This window comes from Rana temporaria, chromosome 1, assembly GCF_905171775.1.
Source record: "Rana temporaria chromosome 1, aRanTem1.1, whole genome shotgun sequence".
Taxonomy (NCBI): Eukaryota; Metazoa; Chordata; class Amphibia; order Anura; family Ranidae; genus Rana; species Rana temporaria.
In genome coordinates, this window is record NC_053489.1 from 340,520,323 (window position 1) to 340,538,856 (window position 18,534).

The 18,534-nt window shown below is 44.0% G+C and overlaps 1 protein-coding gene across 2 annotated transcripts in view; it reads left to right on the forward strand.

Annotated features, from left to right (window-relative positions):
• PAX5 (paired box 5) overlaps positions 1-18,534 on the forward strand; it is a 275,149-nt gene that overhangs the window by 43,981 nt on the left and 212,634 nt on the right. For both annotated transcript variants that reach the window (XM_040361643.1, XM_040361652.1), the window contains exon 2: positions 16,332-16,497. In XM_040361643.1, coding sequence (XP_040217577.1) covers positions 16,332-16,497 — 166 coding nt within the window. The remainder of the gene's footprint in view (positions 1-16,331; positions 16,498-18,534) is intronic.

Genomic DNA, 18,534 nt, shown 5'->3' on the forward strand with positions numbered 1-18,534 from the left:
ATCGCTGTTCTGGATCATTAGGAATAGCAGATCTCTCTCTCCTCCCCTGTCAGAAAGGAGATCCGCCTTGTTTACAACGGCAGATCCCCGTTCTGCCTCTGTGAAGAGCAATCGCGGGTGGCCGACGGACATCGAGTCCGCCTGACCCGCGTGCTCCCCCCACGTGCAGCAGGTGCACACTCGCACCCACACAGTCATATGGACAAACCGACGTATGGGTATGTCAGTTCACACAGCTGAGCCACCTTGCAGCAGTATATCTGCAGTGGGCCGTCGGCAAGTAGTTAAAAAAAAAAACAGTTCCCTTGACAGAAAACAAATGCTTATAAAGAGGGTTTTTTGTACATAGTTTAGGTTGAGTTTTGGAGAGTTTAGCATTTTTTATGCCAGAAAACTCCAATCAAAAACGCAAACCAGAAGTTTTTTTCCCCCTACCTCTAAGTGCTGAGTCTTAGGGTCTAAGCACACTGGCCTAAAAATCTAAAAATCGCTGCTTCTACAGAAGTTTTAGGCCCCGTACACACGACCAGTTTCCTCGGCAGAATTCAGCTTCCGACCGAGTTTCTGGCTAAATTCTGCCGAGAAACCCGGCCGTGTGTACACTTTCGGCCGAGGAAGCCGACGAGGACCTCGGCGAGGAAATAGAGAACATGTTCTCTATTTCCTCGTTGTTCTATGGGAGAACTCGGCCCGCCGAGGTCCTCGGCGGCTTCAGGGCTGAACTGGCCGAGGAACTCCATGTGTTTGGCACGTCGAGTTCCTCGGCCGTGTGTACGGGGCCTTATGCTTTGCCTGTAGAAGCAGATCAATGTTATCCTATGTGTCCATGCACATTAGGCCAATTGCAGGCATATTTTAGGCTCAGCACTTAGGCCCCGTACACACGGTCGGACCGAACCGATGAGAATGGTCCGACGGACCGTTTTCATCGGTCCACCGCAGAAGTGGCTTGATGGTCTGATGTGTGTACACACCATCAGTTCAAAATCCGATCGGGTCAGAACGCGGTGACGTAAAACACACGACGTTCTGAAAAAAACTAAGTTCAATGCTTCCAAGCATGCGTCGACTTGATTCTGAGCATGCGCGTGTTTTGAACCAATGCTTTTCTGTACTAACCATCAGTTTGGTCCGATCGGGCAGCGGTCCATCGGTTCGGTTTTGAAGCATGTTTTAAAATTTTGGACCGAAGGAAAACAGACCGATGGCCTATACACACGGTCGGTTTGGTCCGATGAAACTGAACTTCGGTTTATTCTCATCGGTTCTGTCCGACCAGGGCCGATCCTACCCGGGGTGCACTGGGTGCAGTGCACCCAGGCGCCACAGAGGTGGGGGCGCTGAAGCGCCAGAGTGCTCCCCTCAATTATTCTCCTCCTTGTTAGTGTAGAGCGGCGGCTCTCCCCGCCGCCGCCACCGCCGCCGCTGTTTGTCCTATACATGGCTGGCCTGCCCCCCTTCCTCCTCCTGCTAGAGGAGGGAGTGAAGAATCCAGAGATCGGAGCGGCTGTCACGGTGTGAAGAGACGCTGAAGTCGCTGAGGGGGCGGTCCATGCCTGACACATATTCTGCGCGGCGCCTCTTGTCATAAACAAACTCCTGTCTGCGGCGATCTGTGATCCACCCGGGCGGCGCGGCTGCACACTGACTGTCTCCTCCTCTGCAGCTGCCGCCCGGGTGTTGTTATGTACTGTACTGTAATGGAGGGAGGGAGGGGGGGGGTTTGTCCTGGGGGGTCTGTAGTAATGTAGGGGGCGGGGTTTTTCCCTGAGGGGAGTCTGTCCTAATGGGGGGGTTGTCCTGGGGGGTCTATACTAATGGGGGGAGTTTGTACTAATGGAGGGGTTTGTCCTGGGGGTCTGTACTAATGGGGGGGGGGTTTGTCCTGGGGGGGTCTGCACTAATGGGGTGGTTTGTCCTGGGGGGAGTCTTTACTAATGGGGGGGCTGTACTAATGGGGGGGGGCTTGTCCTGGGGGTATGCACTATTGGGGGGTTTATCCTGGGGGTCGGTACTAATGGGGTAGCTGGTCCTGGGGGGAGTCTGTACTAATGGGGGGCTGTACTAATGGGGGGGCTTGTCCTGGGGTATGCGCTAATGGGGGGGTTTATCCTGGGGGGTATGTACTAATGGGGGGGTTTGTTCTGGGGGGTCTGCACTAATGTGGGGGTTTGTTCTGGGGTCTGTTCTAATGGGGGGTTTGTCCTGGTTGGGTCTGTACTAATGGAGGGGGTGGTTTGTCCTGGGGGTCTGTACTAATGGAGGGGGGTTGTCCGGGGGGGGGTGTGTACTACTGGGGGGGGTGGTTTGTCCTGAGGGAGGTCTGTACTAATGGAGGGGGGTTTGTCCTGGGGGGAGTCTGTACTAATGGAGGGGGGTTTGTCCTGGGGGGAGTCTGTACTAATGGAGGGGGGTTTGTCCTGGGGGGAGTCTGTACTAATGGAGCGGTTTGTCCTGGGGGAGTCTGTACTAATGGGGGACTGTCCTCGGGGGTCTGTACTAATGGAGGGGGGGTTTGTCTTGGGGGGAGTCTGTACTAATGGAGGGGGGTTTGTCCTGGGGGGAGTCTGTACTAATGGAGCGGTTTGTCCTGGGGGAGTCTGTACTAATGGGGGACTGTCCTGTGGGGGCTGTACTAATGGAGAGGTGAGTTTGTCCTGGGGATGTCTGTATTAATGGAGAGGGGGGTTTGTCCTGAGAGGAGTCTGTACTAATGGGGGGTTTGTCCTGGGGGGGTCTGTACTAATGGGGGGGGTTGTCCTGGTGGGTCTGCACTAATGGAGATAAGGGTTTGTTCTGGGGGTGTCTGTACTAATGGAGGGTGGGTTTGTCCTGGGGGGGGGATCTGTACTAATGGGAGGTTTGTCCTGGGGGAGTCTGTACTAATAGGGGGGTTTGTCCTTGGGGGAGTCTGTACTAATGGGGGGTTTGTCATGGGGAGTTTGTACTAATGGAGGGGGATTGGTTTGTCCTGGGGGTCTGTACTAATGGGGGGTTGTTCTGGGGGCGGTCTTTACTACTGGAAGGGGGTCTGTACTAATTGGGGGGTGTCTTGTCCTGGAGGGGTCTGTACTAATGGGGGGGGTGGTTTGTCCTGAGGGGGGTCTGTACTTAATAGAGGAGGGTCTGTACTAATGGAGGGGGGTCTGTACTAATTGAGGGGGGATAATTTGTCCTGGGGGGGGTCTGTACTAATGGGGGGGTGGTTTGTCCTGGGGGGTCTATACTGAGGGAGGGGGGTTATACTTAGTTAGGAGTCTGCACTGACGGAGGGGGTCTATACTTAGTGGAGGGGGTCTGTACTGAGGGGCGACTATAGGTGGTGGAAGGGGGGTGACACCATGTTTTACCTCACCGGGTGACAACAACCCTAGTGACGCCACTGCAGCTGCGGGCTCTTCATTCCTCCTCCCACTCCCTCTCCTCCTTCTCTTTGCGCGCAATGCTGTACTAGTGAGCGGCGCTTGCCAGCACAGCCACCCTTTATGTTTTTTCCCTGCCTTCATATTGGCCAGGGAATAAATAGAATAGAAAAGGGAGCAGAGAAGAGGATTGTGGGACTTGTAGTTCGAGGACTGGCAGCCCCACTGTAACAAGAAACTGCAGCCCACACAGCATGTTCAGCTGAATGGGAGAGAGAGAGAGCCAGGACCCCAGGAAAGCTTTCAGGGTAGTGCACCCAGGACTCCAGAGGGAGAGGACAGTGCTGAGAGATCACCATCAGAGAGAGAACCCCATTGCCGTGCGCCACCAGAGGGAAAGCCACACAGCCTGGTGCCATCTCTGGCGGAGAAAGTCATTGCCAGAATACAGATCTGGGCTCTACCCAGCGGAGTATCCATGGGCAATTCAGAGTGAGCTGACTCCTGATCAGAGGAACCGTTGTTGCTGTATCGCTGGCCATCTCTTGTATCATGTCTACACTCTCTGACCATCTCCTGTACTATGATTGCAGTCTCTGACTATGTCTTGTATCATGTCTACAGTCTCTGACCATCTCCTGTACTATGTCTGGGGCACTTCCTAACAGTATCAGAGAGGTTCCCCTCCAGGTCTCATTAGTGTACGCTCTTTCAGTATTTTCTTTATTGTTAAAAGATCATGGGAGGATCCCAGGGTAACAAAGACTTCTTAGGGGAGCATCTCTGTGTTTGAGTCATTGCCATAGAATTTTTTTTAAAGGGGAGGAGTTGGTAAGATGACCACGCCCCCTTTGTGGGGGCGCCAGAAATATTTCTGCACCCAGGCGCCTGTGACCCCAGGATCGGCCCTGTGTCCGACCGTGTGTACGGGGCCTTAGAGGCAGGACAAAAGCCTTCTGATTTTCATTTTAATTGGAGCTTTCTGGCAAAAAAATTACTAACTCTCCGTAGCTCGCCTAAACTGTGTACAAAAATGATTTATATGTTTTTTTTTTCTGCCAGGGCAACTGGCATTTATTTAAGCCCATGGTGCATGGAGCCGAATATAACTTTCCCTTCTGCTTGCCTTTATTGGTTACAGCTTTTACAGTTCCGTTTCTGCTAGCCTTTCCTTCTCCTGTTCCTGCTTTTCAGGAGGACAAGATGTTGATATCAAGACAAATTAGGGACTTACATTTATGATTTTTTTTTTATTAATACACTGATTTTGTTTTAAATAAACCTACCTGGAGCTCATCTTTAATATGATAGTAACACAGAAAAACCCTGCATATTCCAAACAAGCCCTGCCCCTTTTGCCTTGAGATGAATCATGAGTGCAACAATGTCTTGAATGAAGGAATGAGGCAGAATTGCGGGACGAGAAGTAGCTCATATTTGTTGCAGTTTAAAATTGTAACCTGGAGCAACTGAAAGCTTAAAGGGGCTGTAAACCCTTGTGTTTTTTCACCTTAATGCATCCTAAACTTCTGACAGTGACCGGCCCCCCCAGCCCCCCTGTTTCACTCACCTGAGCCCCGTATTTCCCTCGGCGGAGACGCGTTGTCCCTCTCTGCACGCAGTCCCGGCTCTCGATTGGATAGATTGATAACAGCGCAGCCATTGGCTCCCGCTGCTGTCAATTAATTCCAATGACGCGGGTGCTGGAGGGCGGGGCCAAGTCCTACATTCAGCATCTATGGACGCCCAAAGATGGACTCAGGAGCACGCCCGCAAGTTAACACTTGAGCGCTTCTCATAGGGGGGGTTAAACTATGTGGCTTGGAGCTGCGAGCGTCGCCGGGGGGCCCCTAGAAGATGTGGATCGGGGCCACAAAAAAGAGCTGCACAGTGGAGGCAAGTATGACATGTTTGTTATTTTAAAAAAATTAAGTGTATGTCCAGCAAAACCCTTTCTTATGCCGTGTACACATGATCAGGCTTTTGCCCGGCCAAATCGCATCGGAATTCCATCGGAAAAATATAGAATATGTTCTATATCTAAAGTCCGATGAAATTCATCAGAATTTCCGATGAAAAAACTCAGATGGGGCTACACACGATCGGAAAATCCGATGGAAAAAGTCGATCTGACTTTTTCCATAAGAAGTTCCGATCGTGTGTACGGGGCATTCATTTTGAATAGACAGGTATCAGTAAAAAAACAACAGGACTTTTAGAGCCGTTTCACACTGGGGCGACTCGTCAGGCGACTCAGCCGCCTGACAAGTCGCGTCCCGTTCTATTCACCAGAACCGTTCTAAAAGGAGAGACGCAAGTCGCTCCGACTTAGAAAAAGATTCTTGTACGACTTCGGGGGCAACTCGGGGCGACTTGCATTGACTTCTATACAGAGGTCATTTTGCAAGTAGCCTCTGAAGTCGTCTTCAGGACGACTTGCCGAGTCGCCCCCAAAGTCGTGCCGCCCCAGTGTGAACCGGCTCTTAGTCCATGCCTACTGTATCCAAAACTAGAAATGTTTTATTTGGCTTGACATACACATTGTTCCACCCAAACCAAATCCATATTATGAAGCAGATCATAAACATTCTATAGAAAAACTACAGCCGCTCTAGTATTTGCTATATTAGGGCCTTTGCATAAACACTGATATTGACAGGTGTGTTTTATTTGCCTACTGACTATGATTCAGCGGAAGGGAACCAGGGGAAAATCAGCTATATTTTTTTCATGCAGTAGTGGGACACAGGGCTGTCTTAATGAGAGGGCACATCTGGGCACTGCCCAGGGGCCCCAGCTGCATGGGGGGCCCCCTGCACTTTCCCCAAAGAATCTGGTCCTTGAGCCCACACTGCCCTGAAATTGGGGGCCCCATGATGGCACTGAGAGTGATAGATGCAAAGGAGAGGCAGTCTGCCTCCTACCTACTTAATGTCTGTTTACCTGCACTGTCATCATTGTAGGGGCCCAGGGGCATTACTTTGCCCAGGGGCCCGTGATGCTATTAAGACGGCCCTGGTGGGACAACATAATGTGTACAATCTAAAGTGGACGTTCTTCATCCTGCTTAGCAGTTACTCAGCGATGCACCAGCTCAAGGTAATAATGTGTTATTTTATGACAGAAGGGTAGACATTAGCATGATTCATTTGTATGTCACTGCTCACTAATTGTCCTACTTTGTAGAACTTCACAGACATGTCTGCAAATGTCTATGACCATCCTCTGCCTCCTTAATAGATCCCTGCAGAATGCTCACCTCGTGGGATAAGTGTTGTAATTGTTCATGCTTAAAAAATGGAGCTGAGATGCATTTGACCTTCCTGTCATACACTTAACAAATGTCTTCTCTTTTTCTGCCTGTAGAACTGGTAATTATACGAATATTTACACAGATACCCTTCATATTCCTCTTGCTACCTTATTACTGTCTTTAATGTATCTTGATGAAAACATATCATTGTATTATTTTATGTGAGCCTAATTGTGTACCTTTTAGGTATCTTTTTTTTTTGTTCCAGTTAACATTTTACAATTACCTTAGTAAGGCCCCTTTCACACTTATACAACTTCAAAGTCGTGCGATTTTGCCGCGATTTTACCGCGATTTTGCGTGATTTTGCGGTCCACGATTTGGGATCAGTACAACTTCGACTTTGCCACAACTTTGGCATTAACCAATGAAAACATACATGGTGTGAGGCAATTCCTTTTCCTGACACCGCAGTTGTCATTGCTGCTGCAGCAGTAGCAGTGCATGAGGAAGAAGAGGAGGAGAAGCGGAGGCAGAGAAGGGTCCTCTATAATGAAGAATGAGAAGAATGCTCCTTACATTGGTGGCAGTGGGAAGGATGTCCCTTACATTGGTGGTCAGTGAGAAGAATGCTCCTTACATTGGTGATCAGTGGGAAGAATTTCCCTTACATTGGTGATCAGTGGGAAGAATGTTCTCTTACATTGGTGATCAGTGGGAAGGATATCCCTTACATTGGTGATCAGTGAGAAGAATGCTCCTTACATTGGTGATCAGTGGGAAGAATTTCCCTTACATTGGTGGTCAGTGGGAAGGATGTCCCTTACATTGGTGATCAGTGGGAAGGATGTCCCTTACATTGGTGGTCAGTGGGAAAAATGCTCCTTACATTGGTGGTCAGTGAGAAGAATGCTCCTTACATTGGTGGTCAGTGGGAAGAATGTTCCCTTACATCGGTGGTCAGTGGGAAGAATGCTCCTTACATTGATGATCAGTGGAAAGAATGCTCCTTACATTGGTGGTCAGTGAGATGAATGCTCCTTACATTGGTGGTCAGTGGAAAGAATGCTCCTTGCATTGGTGGTCAGTGAGAAGAATGCTTCTTACATTGGTGGTCAGTGGAAGAACGTTCCCTTCATTGGTGGTCAGTGGAAAGAATGTCCCCTTCATTGGTGATCAGTGTGAAGAATGTTCCCTTCATTGGTGGTCAGTGGGAAGAATGTCCCCTTCATTGGTGGTCAGTGGGAAGAATGTCCCCTTCATTGGTGGTCAGTGGGATATTGTCTTTGTAGTTTGTCTTTGTAGTTTATCTTGCCTTTGTAGTTTGGGTCACACAAATCATAAATAGCTGGGCACTCACGGATAAATCGAATGATTTGCTCATTATCGAGTCTATATTATTCAGGTACGATTTGCATGCTACTTGAGGGTTTAACATTGAGGTCTATGGACATCAACTCGCATGGAAGTTGGACCAAAGTAGTACAGGGACTACTTTGAAGTCGGCACTACTTAACTACTTGCCAACCAGCCGCTGTCATTCTACGGCGGCAGGTCGGCTCTCCTGGGCGAGAGCCCGTAGCTATCCGGCTGCTCTTTGAGCGGCCACTAGGGGAGCGTGCGCGCCGCCGGAGGCGCGCGTGCCCCCGACTTCCGTGCGTGTGCCCGGCGGGCTCGATCGCCGCCGGGCACCCGCGCTTGCTCGTTACAGAGCGGGGATCGGGAGCTGTGTGTGTAAACACACAGCTCCCGGTCCTGTCAGGGGGGGAAATGCTGATCTTCTGTTCATACAATGTATGAACAGAGGATCAGTGTTACCCTTAGTGAGGCCACCCCCCACCCCCCCCACAGTAAGAACACATGCAGGGACATACCTAACCCCTTCCCCGCCCCTAGTGTTAACCCCTTCACTGCCAGTGGCATTTTTATAGTAATCCAATGCATTTTTATAGCACTGATCGCTATAAAAATGCCAATGGTCCCAAAAATGTGTCAAAAGTGTCCGAAGTGTCCGCCATAATGTCGCAGTACCGAAAAAAAATCGCCGATCGCCGCCATTACTAGTAAAAAAATATATAAAAAAATGCCATAAAAATACCCTCTATTTTGTAAACGCTATAACTTTTGCGCAAACCAATCAATAAACACTTATTGCGATTTTTTTTTACGAAAAATATGTAGAAGAATACGTATCGTCCTAAACTGAGGAAAAAATATGTTTTTTTATATATTTTTGGGGGATATTTATTACAGCAAAAAGTAAAAAGTATTCATTTTTTTCAAAATTGTCGCTCTATTTTTGTTCATAGCGCAAAAAATAAAAACCGTAGAGGTGATCAAATACCACCAAAAGAAAGCTCTATTTGTGGGAAAAAAAGGACGCCAATTTTGTTTGGGAGCCACGTCGCACGACCGCGCAATTGTCAGTTAATTCGGCGCAGTCCCGAATCGCAAAAAGTGCTCTGGTCTTTGGGCAGCAATATGGTCCGGGGGTTAAGTGGTTAAAGTCGTGCCAGTATGAATGGTGTTCATTGAAAATCATGGATACTAACTTGTCATACCATTTTGCAGTACAAAATCGTGAGACAAGTCGTATAGGTGTGAAAGGGGACTAAAAAGTTTCTATGTTTACATTACTAAAAAAATATGGAAACCAATGTAGCAATGTTCATAAAAACAACCATGTACAACATTACTGTAGAATGTGTCATTAAACTGTTCATTGTACAGAGAAAGTACAGTAAAACCTTGGTTTGCGAGCATAATTCTTTCCAGAAACATGCTTGTAATCCAAAGAACTTGTATATCAAAGCATTTTTTTTATAGGGTATAAAAGAGAAGAGAGGCACCTCTAAGTGTAGCAACAAGTTCCTAAATGTTGTTCCTTCATTAAATGTAACCATATTGCTACACTTAGAGGCTCCTCTTTTTTATACTCAGTTGTGACATGACGCTACTCTTATATCAAGACATCACTTGTATATCAAGGGATAATTTATTAAAAAATGTTGCTTGTCTTGCAAAACGCTCTCAAACCAAGGTTTTACGGTATTTGTAGAAAAATAAAATCTTTTTTATGGCTTTTTTATTTGAATCATGTGTCTCCCGTCAGCAACCTGCTATGCTTCCCTTTTAATTCCATTGCTGGATTTAGTGACAAGTGTCCAAATGACTTGTCAAAAACAGAAGAAAAACATGCAAAAAGTACACATGTTGGCATCCAAATAATAATTATGGGCACTGTTATACCTTTGGATGCATCCTCCTGTAGTCCCAAGACCCGGGTTGCATCATTAGCTAGTGAGTTTCAGTATTTCTTGGTAGAACCAAGTATGAAATTTTACTTTCTACCTCATCCTGCCTAGAGATTTTCCAGCTCTTGAAACAATAACCCAAGCACCAGCAAACTGAGAGGAATTGACACTGGGGCTCTTTAAATGCACAGTTAACCCTTTACACACAGTCATTACATGTTTTTTTTCTATTGGTTAAATGTGATTGACTTGTGTCTTTTTTCATCCTAACTATGTAAACTATGTTCTAATGGAAACATGCATCATTCACAGCCTTTTCTGTCGCAATTCTGACTTTTTCAAGGAAATGTCTGTATGACTCGCTATCGCAGAGGCAAAGATTATTTAACCTCTTATGCCTCGTACACACGATCAGTTTTGCTGACATGAAAAGTGCGATGTGAGGTTTTTGTTAGGAATTCCGACTGTGTGTATGCTCCATCACACTTTTTCTGTCAGTTTTCCTGCCAAGAAAAGATTGAAAGCAGGATCTCAATTTTCGTGACAGGAAAAATTCCTATAGCGAATCGCGGTCATCTGTATGCAATTACGTCACGAAAAAAAAACGTGCATGCTCAGAATCAAGCAGAAGAGCCGAACTGCCTATTGAACTTCATTGATCTCGGCTCGTCTTACGTGTTGTACGTCACCGCATTATTGACGTTTGGAATTTCAGACAATATTAGTGTGACCGTGTGTATGCAAGACAAGTTTCAGCCGTTTTCCTGCTGAAAAAAAACACGGGTTTCCAGAAAAACTGATCGTGTGTACGAGACATTAGCGCCGGCGCCTCCCGGCCCTTTAAGAGGTTTATGACGCCGGGAGGTGGACGTGGTTTATAATCAAGTGGTCACATGGTCCAAAAACTTCCGATCACAATGAGCAATCTGGAGCTTTCGGTTAGGGGACGGTAACAGTGCTGGGACTGCGCAGCGTGCACGCTCTCAGCACAGATGTATATGCAGCAATTCACGCAAGTATGCGGCCCCTCTGCATATTCACATACGGCCAGCGTCAAGGGGTTAAGTTAGAAATTTAGCTTAACTATTTTAAAATATCGTTCTAATGAAAAGAAAAGAAATGGGGTGCAAGGAAGTCGAAAAACATAGGAAAATTATAAATATGCACAATTAGAAACAGCAAAACAAAATGGACTAAAAGTGAATAACACTTAAACTGGATGTAAACCCTTACATATACTGAGTGAAGCGAAGAGCCTCAGTTGATTCACAGAGAAAAAACAAATTCTTTTGTTTATCTGTGAGGCCCCGTACACACGTCCGAGAAACTTGACGGGCAAAACACATCGTTTTGCTCGTCGAGTTCCTTGTGAAGCCGCCGAGGATCTCGGCGAGCCAACTTTTCCCATTGACTAACGAGGAAATAGAGAACATGTTCTCTTTTTGGCCCGACGAGATCCTCGTCGGTTTCCTCGGCGAAAAGTGTACACACGACCGGTTTTCTTGGCAGAATACGTCTCCCATCGAGTTTCTGGCTGAATTCTGCCGAGAAACTCGGTCGTTTGTACGGGGCCTGACCCTCTTCCCTACATCTCTTCAAAAGGGAAGAATTGTGATAAAATTCTTCTGCATCTGTTAGTATCACAGAGGAGGGGGTGGTGAGCTGCAGTGACAGTGTGTAAGAGCTGATTGGAGAAAAGGGACACCCCCCCCTCCACACACAGCACAGGACTGAAGGAAGGATACATAGCTGTGTCCTGAATAGACAAGCTGCTTGTATCTTGTGTCAGGAAAACTTCTCAGAAGTGACTCATGCTGATAACAGAGGAACAAAGCACCAGAGAGAAATGAGCTTTGAAGAAGACAGTAACCACTACAGATATATGTGCTTTGTTCAGATTTCATGACTGAGGTTTACAACCACCTTAAGCTAATGTAATCCTTTAATTCTTTAATCACATGCACAATCCAATTCATTTGCAGAGTAAGTGCTAGCTGAAGTATCGGAGTGACCGTTTCTCAAAAATGACTCTTAGCAGTCCTCTATAGTTCTAATACTATGAGGTGCAAATGCAGCCATTTTTTTGGTCCTTGGAAAGGGTGTTTACCGACATAAGATAAACAACTAAGTCTGAGGGGTATTGAAGGCTTTTATTATGCTCGGCAGACACCCTCAATCCCAACCTTTTAAAATGCATCTATAGCTCCATCAGACAGAATTCTGCAATTCAACAAACCAACATATAGTTGCACGGAATGAAATATATGTCTTCTGTAGAAAATAAATATTAAAATATTTAATATTGCATATTAATATTATGTAGTCTTCTATCTAATGAGCAGGTGGAACTTATAGCTCATTTTTAGGAGTTCCATCTGTTGTAGAAAGCTTGGTATTTATGAAGCTCAGGTTCTGAAGCGTAAAATCTTAATCTAGGCCAGGGGATGTATTATAACAAAATCTGTTTTCTGTATAACATCAGGCACTTTAACCTCTTAGCGCCAGTGCCTCCTGGCCCTTTAAGAGGTTTATGACACCAGGAGGTTGGGTGCGGCTTAAGATCACGTGACCGCCCTGATTGGCTGTTATGGCGGTCACGTGGTCAAAAAACTTTCGGTTAGTTAACAGTAACTGTGATGGGAGCATGCAGCACGTGCACTCTCAGCACAAGTGCATAGGCAGCAATTAATGCAAATATACAGCCCCTTGGCGCTAAGTACCAGGCGTCTTATTAAACATAAAATATTGTACCACAGGTTCATAAATAGAAAATAAAATAGCAGCATATGAAAGAAAGCATGTAAATGAGAAGACTGCAAGCTGAAACCTGATTATACATGTATTCAGCAATATGGAGATGGAGACATTATCCTTTCCTCTTCTCTACCTCAACTGAGATACTGATGGCATGCTGAACCATCCTCCAGCAGGGGTAGTGCTAAATCCGAGCAAGCCCATAGACTTCTATGCACTGAGAATCCTGGGAGATGTAGTTTGAGATGGCAGCCATATAATGACAGCTGAGGAAATTCACGAGCTTTGAGGAAATTCACAAGGTGTCTGTATTACTGTTAATAACTTTGTATGCTACATTGTGCTATTTCCACTGTTAATCCATTTTATGATTGTCTAGTTATTACCCACATTGAATGACAATACATTAAGTTTACCTTTACTACCTGATTTGGTGCCTGTTTTTTTTCTAAATTGTGCTACTACTGGGTACTAAGTATTATCTTCAGTGATTTCCTGTTATATTGTATGTTTGCATACTCAACCTGGTGTGTTAGAGGGGCTGAGGTTTTTTGAAAAGGTTGAGGCAAAGAACAAAGGACTCATCCTAATCAGCGGCATCTATGGAGGGTAGCACTACATGTGAGAGCTTGTCCAAGGATTTCTCTGTTGTGTATGCCAGTAACCTTGATAATGAGCTGGAAAAAGTTGACGTGGACCCCACTGCAACTGTCAAACGGTGCCAAGAGCAAAATGATCGACCAGAACTGTGTGTAGTGCTTGATGTTTCGGGAGATGAATGGACTGAGGAGCAGATTGACCAAGCGATAAAGACCTTAAATTCAGAGCAGATAGTGTTTGTGCTAGACATGAAGGTGAATCCAACTTCTGCTTGTATCTATGGGCCTTTTAAAGTGAAGAAGAGACATTCCCTCCCATTTTATGAGAGACCATGTCCATCTGACAGAGGAAGTCGGAGACCGTTCAATCCATCCACAAGTGTCAGTGTACTAATCCTGGAAGCCCAATCCTGTGGCAGAGACTTAAACGTACACACTCACTCCTGCATCTACGTAAGGACTAGCTCCTGCTTCCTTCTTCACTGATGTAGGAAAGTTAGTGGAGAAATTTGTCAATTATGGCTATGGAAAGTTATGGTTCTGCTAAGGGAAGACTCCAGTTCCATTTGGGGAAGATAACTTTGAAACATGAATGGACCAGGCTTCACAAGCACTAGAAAAGTGGGACATCTCTGAGGCTTTAAACAAACAGAGAATTAGTGAGAGTCTCAAGGGCTCTGCTGCTGAAGTGATTCATAACATAAAGCTGGGAAAGCAGGACTGTGTAGCCTTATACAGTAAAACCTTGGTTTGAGAGTAACTTGGTTTAAGAGCATTTTGCAAGACAAGTAAAATGTTTTAATACATTTTGCCTTGATATACAAGCGATGTCTTGATATAAGAGTAGCGTCATGTCACAACTAAATATAAAAGAGAAGAGAGGAGCCTCCAAGTGTAGCAATATGGTTACATTTAATGAAGGTACAACATTTAGCAACTTATTGCTTCACTTAGAGGTGCCTCTCTTCTCTTTTATACCCTGTAGAAAAAATGCTTTGATATACAAGTGCTTTGGATTACAAGCATGTTTCTGGAACGAATTATGCTCGCAATCCAAGGTTTTACTGTACTATATTGAGGCTTTGTATGCTGTGTTTGGACGAGTAGAGAAACGGATAGATTTATTATACAAGTTAAAGCACACGCACCAGCTAAGTGAGAAGAAGCTTTCTGAATGTATAACTTGAGAGGGCATGATCCTACATCAATTCCTTAAAAAAAAAAAAAAAAAAAAGATTTAGATTTATACAAGGCAGACAGATTGAGTCTTACAAGAAGCTTGCCCAAATCACCCTATCGTGCTGAAGCTTCTTCTCAAAGGACCCAGAACTGCTCCCACCTATTCAGAACTAGTGAGAGAACTTAGATATTAATACAGTAAAACCTTGGTTTGAAAGTAACTTGGTTTGAGAGCGTTTTGCAAGACAAGCTAAATTTTGAAATAAAATTTGACTTGATATACAAGCAATGTCTTGATATATAAGTAGCGTCATGTCACAACTGAGTATAAAAGAGAAGAGAGACGCTTCTAAGTGTAGCAATATGGTTTTATTTAATGAAGGTACAACATTTAGCAACATATTGCTACACTTATGCCTCGTACACACCATCACTTTATGTGATGAAAAAAAACGACCTTTTTAAAAACGTCAATTTAAATGACCGTGTGTGGGGGAAAACGTTGTTTTATGTCTTGTGAAAAACGACAAAAAAATTGAAGCATGCTTCAATTTTTGGTGTCGTTTTTCAAAACGTCGTTTTTTTGTGTCACAGAAATTGACCGTGTGTAGCAAAAAACGACGATTAAAACGACGTTTTTAAACCCGCGCATGCCCAGAAGCTAGTTATGAAGCAAGCTTCAACGGAAAAAAGTGGTGAACGTAACCTCGCTTTGCTAGAGCATTGTGAAAAAACGATGGTGTGTAGGCAACGTCGTTTTTGAAAATTGAAGTTTCAAAAATGTCGTTTTTTACTTCACAGAAAATGACGTTTTTTTCCATCACATAAAGTGATGGTGTGTACGCGGCATTAGAGACACCTCTCTTCTCTTTAATACTCTGTAGCTTCTGATGGATTTTGCTTCTAATCCCCTTGTGGAGGCTTCCATTTGTGGATGGTCATTTTATGGTTACACAACCTATCACATTGCTATAATCTTTTTGTATGGACTATAAACTGAATGACCTATAAATAAATGGTTGTGGAACGAATCATTTAAGTTTCCATTATTTCTTATGGGGAAATTTGCTTTGATATACAAGTGCTTTGGATTACAAGCATGTTTCTGGAACGAATTATGCTCGCAATCCAAGGTTTTACTTTAGACTCTGTTAGACAGGAGAAATCAGGAGAGAGCTCAGAGAAAGAGAAGTCCTCTGTGGGGTGGCGCAAAGTGGTGGTTGTCGGATGATGATAAAGAGTCAATGATAAAGTTAGAAGCTGATCAGCTGACTACATCTAACCCAAACGCCATATTAGCTCCTACAGGGGTAGCACTACAGACCCTTTCCGTGTTCCAGTCAAATGTAAAAAATGCATATCAGCAGTATCTGATGCTACAGTGCAACATTCAGTTTTATCTTATTTTTAGTGAAGTCTTACTTTATTATTGTTACTTTTTAGCATGAAGTGGGTAATTTACTAATGTGGAGCTGTTGCTTTTTCACACACGGGGGGTAATTAACTATTGAAAGCCTTTTTATATATTTTTTAATTCACAAATTGTTGGCTTCCCACCCTCTCTAATTACTTATTTTTCTGTTCTACCCAATAAAAATATCACATATTATCATTGGCAGCCTGGAGTTAGTGGTTATTTTAAGGAACATTAGCTTGTGTGATGTTTGTGCTTTACGCAAGTAATTAAAAAAATAAAACGTTTTAATAGTAAAATCAAAACAAAGAATGAATGGTAATGAAAATACTGACAGCCTTTTGTTCTTGTGTATAAAGCTTATACCGTAGTTTGCTTAAATAAATTTTTCTTACATACATTATACATTTGAAGGTACTTCCAACATTCTCATTTTAAAATTAAATGAAACACTTACAAAATAACAAAAAGATTATTATCAAATAAATTGTTCTTTCTCTTGTTCTTCTTCCCAAGGACATGGAGGAGTCAATCAGCTAGGTGGTGTGTTTGTAAATGGCCGACCCCTTCCTGATGTAGTACGTCAAAGAATAGTGGAACTTGCCCATCAGGGTGTGCGGCCGTGTGACATCTCAAGGCAACTACGGGTCAGCCATGGATGTGTCAGCAAGATCCTTGGCAGGTAACACAATGCAGATTATGAAAAATATTACATAGTTTATGAAATATGTCAACATACTGAAACAAGCTGCCACAGTAATTCAATATTAGGCATGATCTTTGAATATCAAAGTGTAGGATTTTCTTTTTTTTCTTTTTTAGCAATACGTTTTGGCTTTTAGTAGGCAAAGAAAAAAAAATATACTGTATTTGCTGGCGTATAAGACTACCTTTTACACTTAAAAAACTGGCCAAAAAGCAGGGGTCGTCTTATACGTCGGGTCAGCTGCTCAGATGCCTGCTGGATGTGCAGTAATACTGTATGTAGCTTTGGCTACATACAGTGTATACCACTTAGCCAATCCCGGTGAGCGATGTATTCAAATTAATACAGAGCCTGCTCGGATTGGAGTAACAACCTCTGCCAATCTGAACAGGCTACATACAGTAGCCTGCTCGGATTGGCTTTGAGTGTCAGAGAGGCATGGGCTGATGATGTTATAGCCTCTGCCAATCCAAGTAGGCTTTGTATTCATTAATAGAATACATTGCTCGCCATGATTGGCTTCAGCTCCAGCATAAAGGAAGGAAGAATATGGCTCCAGAAGGAAGAAATATGAAGCGTCGGAAGCCTCGGAAGGGGGGTCGTCTTATACGGTGAGTACAGGCAAAAAAATCATAAAAAAAATGTAAAATTAGGGGGTCGTCTTATACGCCCAGTCGCCTTATACACTGGCAAATACAGTAGCAATAATTTAAGACATAATAATGCATGAGTCATTTAACTTTGTTAACGATTTTCGACTTGAGTTAATAACTGGCAAGTAAGGAGATCTTCACTTTTTGGGTGATGTTCTTCTGCTGTAGCTGCAGCAGCTGTGGCAATATTAAACGTGTAAAACTATCACTTACTTGTAGAAAAGCCTCCTCCATGTAACTAAGTGAGAGATTTACTAAAACTGGGGCACAAAGAATCTGGTGCAGTTGTGCATGGTAGCAAATCAGCTTCTAACTTTAGCTTGTTCAAATACACTTTGACAATAAAACCTGGAAGCTGGTTAGTTTCTCTGCAGAGCTGCACCAGATTTTGCACATTCCAGTTTTAGTAAATCTCCTACTAGGTGTCTATTTATATTTTCTGCAGATGGCACATTGAGGACAAATACTAGGGCATTTTGATGTGCAAACAGATGCCTGGTTGCTAAGGGTTGCTAAGGCTTTGCCCATATCCTAGGTCTTACTAGAAAATAAGAAAGATCATAGGTCAAGGGGGCACCGGCAACCAGATGCTTAGTTGCTAAGGGTTAACAACCAGGCATCTGACTGCCGGTTCCACCTTGACCCATGAACTTTCTTATTTTCTAGTAAGACCTAGGATATGGGCAAAGCCAGTTATCATGGAGAGTGGATGCTGTCTGCATGTCTGGTTCTGCAGAATCAGTGGCTCAATAATGTTTTGTTACTGATGATTAAATGTCGGTTTGAGATACAGATTGGAGGAAATTTACTAAAACTGGAGCGCTCAAAATCTAGTGCAACTGTTCATGGTAGCCAAACAGCTTCTAACTTCAGCTTGTTCAGTTAAGCTTTGACAATGAAACTTGGAAACTGATTCTGGTTTCTATGCAGAGCTGCACCAGATTGTGCACGCACCAGTTTTAGTAACCCCCCCATTATGTTTAACTTTATCATATTACCTTTGACTTTAGATTTTGTTTTTAAAAAACAGATTGTTTTAAATGATTCACGGAAGTGTTGACAGCACAACAGACTCCATTATCTGCATGTGGATGATGGAACTGTAATTATTTTAACAAAAAATTTATTAAAAAATAGATTTTTTTTCTAATCAGTATACAGCTGTCACATGACCCAGCTCTTTCCCAGTCTGTCTGCAGGGAAACAGTGGAGGAGCTTTTAGTCCTCTGCTACTGGTCACATGTTCAAAATAAAGAAAACATACTTTGGGAAACAGAATAAAAATAAATAATTCATATCAATAAACTGTTTTAAATTGTCATACAAATATATATTTGAAATTAAATCTTTATTATTTGTT